The 5,151-nt window shown below is 46.2% G+C and overlaps 1 gene segment (V, D, J or C); it reads right to left on the bottom strand.

Moving 5' to 3' along the window:
- Nucleotides 1-4,601, bottom strand: part of LOC103213112 — a 12,017-nt gene extending 7,416 nt beyond the window's left edge. The window contains 3 exon segments of the V gene segment in view: nucleotides 3,364-3,421; nucleotides 4,116-4,462; nucleotides 4,556-4,601. Of these exon segments, the coding sequence occupies nucleotides 3,364-3,421; nucleotides 4,116-4,462; nucleotides 4,556-4,601 (451 nt within the window).
- Between the last annotated feature and the right edge of the window lie 550 nt (nucleotides 4,602-5,151).

Raw genomic sequence — 5,151 nt, 5'->3', positions numbered from 1 at the left:
TCAAATCTATTCTTTAGATGGTCTCTAAATCCAGAAGGGATGTATTCAAGATCATATTTTGGCCTTCATGGATTTTTTTTAATTGTTTTCAACTTCAAGTTGAACTTGCAAATGAGCAGTTGATGGACTGTTCCACAATCAGCTCCTGGCCTTGTTTTGGCTGAAGATATTGAGCTTTTCCATCGCCTCTTGCCACAGATGTAGTCAATCTGATTCCTGTGTACTCCATTAGGCAATGTCCACGTGTATAGTATATAATTTATTTTAAATCTTGTTTACTATTTTGCCTCAGCACAAGGGAACAGGAAGTGTTCCTGAAGTTCTGTGAACTCTGTTTCATGTGGATATCTCCAACCTGTTGGTGTAATCATCTGCCTCTCAGCTCCAGTGCAGCCTGGCTCAATAAAGGCCTTGTGCCAAGAATGTTTTCTGATAAGGAGGCTGGAAATTGGATCCCCTTCCCTCTCCCAATTCTTCCTTATCACAGGGGCCTTCCCCTGCTCTGGGCACATGGTAAATTTCTGTCTGTTTCATATGAGAAGACACGTCATGACACCTGGTCTACTTCACTCCTGCGTCTGTTTCTGGTAAGGAGGGATGGGGTTTCTAGTATTACAACACAAAGAGGCGAACATGGACAATTTGTCTTGCACTGACCCTGTGTGTGGACTGCTGGCCATGGGTGACCAGTGCCCACTAATGAAGCTGACCTCACTCTGTCTCTTCTCTGCGTGAGTAAAGTATTTCCAATGCACTGATAGGGCAGATATTTGATCTTTTCTAGATGTATACGCCTTACCTGGACACCCACCTGTCCCATTGTCCTCATGCTGTTGTTAGGTGTCATTGTGTTCTCCGTGTGTGCTCGTCCTGCTTTCGTAACCCAGCTCCCATGGCTCCCATCTGACTACAGGCTCTCGAGCATCCGTCAACCAAACTGACTTGACCAGAGAAACCAGATCTACCCATTTCCCTTTCAGAACAATTGCATTTGTATTTTTATCATTGTCACGTTTTTATCATCATGGCATGTTTATTTGCTAACTGTCCTCCTACTACAATATCAATTCTAAAAGAATATTCCACTTATTTTGAATTTAGTTTGATCCGTAGTTCAAATAAAGAAACACAGGACAACTCTTGCTGAAACCCTGGGAGGTGGGTTGAAAGTGTCCCTCCAGCTATCAGATTTCCAGGAATAGCGTTTAGCTGTATCCACATGATTAGTTTCCACAGCCCCTCACATTCCCTCCATCGGTGCTGCACGGCCTGTGTTCAGTGTAGGCTGAGGGCCCCATGCAGTCCAGTCTCCCTCTGCTTCTCTACCTCTGTGTCACACTGCCTCCCCTCGTGTGTCTATACAGAGCACATTGGGCTGGGCACTTGATAACCTGGGTTTTCATGTGTATGAAGAAAGTGAAGTTACACTCGATAGAGCACCATGGCCCTATGTTTTGGCTTTGGGAATGTGATGACTGAGCAAGACAGAATCACACGTGTTGTTGAGATCAGCAAGAAAAAGCCAGACCAAGACATAAAACAAATGGGATAAGTGAGGGGAGAGAGCTTGGATGTAATGATCTTATATCTCCTTGGAATAGAAAAACACAAAGGGGCACTCTGAATGACCCTGACATCTAACTTGGAATCAGATAAAGGAGCATCCAGTCATTAGAGAAGGGATGTCCCCAGGGAAACTGACTGGAGGTGAAGGAAGTCCCAGGTGCTTACAGCTCCCCTCCCTGGCTCTCCCTGCACCAGCTCCGGAGATTGGTCTCCTCTGTTTGTTCCAAGCCCTCTCTGCATCCCTGCCCCCTCCCTGCAGGGAGGTTTGGCATGGGCTCACACAGACTTCCTCTCACTGTATCTCTCTCACAGTAATACACCGCAGTGCCCCTAGTGACCACAGACCGCAGCTGCAGGGAGAACTGTGGTTATTTATTTATTTATTTATTTTTAGAATTTGTTTCACATACAACGATACGTGTACATTTAGTGTCACCCCCCATTTATCATGCCCCACCCTAACCCAGTCTCCTTCCCTCTCGCCCCCTAGCCCTCCTCCCGTGTCCCTCATAGTTATGCATTCCTGTGTGTCCTGCATTTCCTCCCTGTGAATGTTGCCCCTCTGGTGCCCCATGGCCTATCGTTCCAAGGGATGAATTTCCATACTGTATGTGAGTCTGTCATTGTGGCTTGAGTGGTCTGCATGTACATCTTGCTAACTATTGGGCTGACAGCCAGCCCCTGGGAGTGAGCTTTATTCCAGGCTCAGAGTGTATCCCAGGGCCATAGTATTGGGGTCTCACCAGACTCCATCCGACCAGTAATTCTGGTCATTATTGAATTTTTGGATTTTGTTCCACATTTTCCCTCCCACTCTATTCAGGATCTCCAGATATGATCCTTTCCTGGGTGGTTGGCATTGGTAGTCTGGCACCATCTAATTCTTCTGGTCTTGAAGGCCATCATGTTCTAGGGCTGGTTGCATCCAAATGCCACCCCCCCCCCACTTTTCTTTTCACCACTCTTCTGAAGATTGGAGACCATTAGGTGAATCTTAGATGGCTGCTGCAAAGCTTTTAAGAACCCAGTCACTAATCACCAATGTAGGAGGAGGAACAAGGCTTTTATGTATTTTGTTGTGTCAATTGAGTCTGGTGTCCCACAGTACTATGGTCCTGAGAGAGTACATCTGTTAGATCTCTCTCCCACAGTGTCTGGGTGAGTGATTAATCTATGTCTGTCTTCTGTTGTTTCTATAAGGACTGCAGATATTTTGTATCACTGGTATTTTGCATCTGTGCAAGATTAGCCTCAGCTAGAGTATACCCCATTTACTAGAGTACACTCCTGTTCACTGACCCCCACATGATTAGCACAATTCACTAAAGCAAAGAGATGGAAACAACCTGAATGTCCATCAATGTATGAATGGATAACCAAATTATGGTATATGCATGCAATGGAATATTATGCTACAGTAAAGAACAATGAGGGTTACGTGAATCATCTCACAACATGGATGAAACTGGAGGCCATTATGTTGAGTGAAATAAATCAATCGCAGAAAGACAAGTACTGCCCATTACTGTAAAAAAGACAAAGAATGGTTTGCTTGGGAAAGAGAACTAACTTTGTAGGTTATTGGGCTGGGGAGGGATTAAATCCAGGCTAGTTGGGGCCCCCACACTGACCTGGGTAAGGGGAGGGATGTAGGGAGAACTGATTTTGGACGTGTCTCTGGAGGTGGAGAGTCGACTTTTCAGAGATGGGGCACAGGCCGTGTTTCCATTACAGCATGTTCTTGACAACCCTGCAGCCCTTTTCCTCGGGGCTGGCAGGTCCAGTGCCAACAGTAACCACTGGCTGTGATGGAGAATCCAGACACAGAGAGGGTGAGGGACAGAGTCTGCAAGGGAAGCAGGTAATAAATCACCATGTTAATAATAGAGAAATTTGCAAAGAACAGAAATCCATGTATGTGGTTTCCAAACCGATGTATGTTCTTTTCAAAGAGCCAGGGTTCTTGCATATCTTATGTCACATGTGATCCTAGGTACATAATTTTCTCCCAGATACAAGATTTTCCAAGTAAAATTCTCACTTGCAAGCCCAGTAAATTCATTTAGAACATGGACACTGTCAGAGAAATCATGATTATAATACATTTTACCTGCTGTATCATTTCATTAACTAATTTTAGTTGAACATCATTTGGCATATTGTTTTTTTATTATAGGACAAGTTTATATGTATATTTTCATAAGGTTTATGCTTTCTTATTACCTACAACCCTCTATTTTTGGAAGAAACATTTAAATAAATTCATATCACACTATTATCTGTAGTTTTTACTTTGAGTGACCTGCGTTTCATCCAACACATGGAATGGAAACTGTCCTTTCAAGACTTTGTGGAAAACAGAACAGTGTTTCACTTGTATTCACCACCAAGAGGGTGATGAGATTTATCAGTTGGAGAAATGAAAGAAGTTGGGGCTGTGAGACTACAGGGTGAAGAGCAGAAACCCAAGAACCTGGCAGGAAATGCTCTCCCCACCACAGTCTCTTCTCCTGCAGAGATGGGAGCACAGCTGAGAGTCAGCCCGGGTTCTTGTACAGAAGGTCCCCTGGGCTGTGTCTCTGTGCTCCTCTTGCACAGTAATACATGGCTGTGTCTGCAGGCTCCGTGTTGGTCAGTGTTAGAAGCACTTGGTTTTTGGAGGTGTCTTTGGAGACTGTGAGGCGGTTCTTCAGAGATGGGTTGTAACGCTTATCATCATCCCAGTATATGATTGCCAGCCACTCCAGGGCCTTCCCTGGAGGCTGGCGGATCCAGCTGACTCTCATACCAGTAGTGCTCAGTGAGAACCCGGAGAAGGTGCAGGTCAGCGACAGGGTCTGTGTGGGTTTCAGCAGCCCAGGGCCGGACTCCTTCAGGGTGACCTGGGACAGAACCCCTGTGGAGAAAGCACAAGAGGAAGGTGATGGTGATTCAGAAGAATGACAGGAGAGTTTTCATCCCTGATCAACTCCCTGACCAGAACACTCACAGGAAGGGAGGGTCAGCAGCAGGAGAGTGGAACCAAGCCTGTCCATGGTGAGCACAGGAGTCACTGATGCAAGGCGAGGGCTCAGCTTTTCAAGGCAGGAGAGGGCGGGGCTGATGGAGATTTGCATTCCCTTTAACCAAGTCCTGACCCTTTATAGTGGACCCAGGCATCAGGGTGCAGTAGAGGAGCGAGTCACTGATGGAGGAGCAGTGAGCCCTAGGTGTGTTCCTGCATGTTGCATCCTCCCTGATGGTCGCTAGGACCACTGAAGGTCCCAGGTTCAGGACACACTACTCTTAGACATTAAAGATACAGTGAAGTTTGGGAGGTTCCAGTTGACACATACAACATCCTCTCCTTGAAGGCTGTCTCAGCAGCTCTTGTCTTTGTGGTTACTGCTCCACAGGAATGTGACTAGATACATATATGTTGTTGTTGTTGTCATGTGCCGTCGAGTCGGCCCCGACTCATAGCGACCCCTCCTTGGGTTTCCGAGGCAGTTATCACTATGGAAGTAGGATTGCCCAACCTTCCTTCCAAGGAGTGGCTGGTGGGTTTGAACCTCCAGCCGTCTGGTTAGCAGGCAAGTGTCTTAG

Source organism: Orycteropus afer, unplaced genomic scaffold (assembly GCF_000298275.1).
Source record: "Orycteropus afer afer isolate SDZICR_OR568_19922 unplaced genomic scaffold, OryAfe1.0 scaffold01298, whole genome shotgun sequence".
Taxonomy (NCBI): Eukaryota; Metazoa; Chordata; class Mammalia; order Tubulidentata; family Orycteropodidae; genus Orycteropus; species Orycteropus afer.
This window is presented reverse-complemented; position numbering and strand designations above follow the sequence as displayed.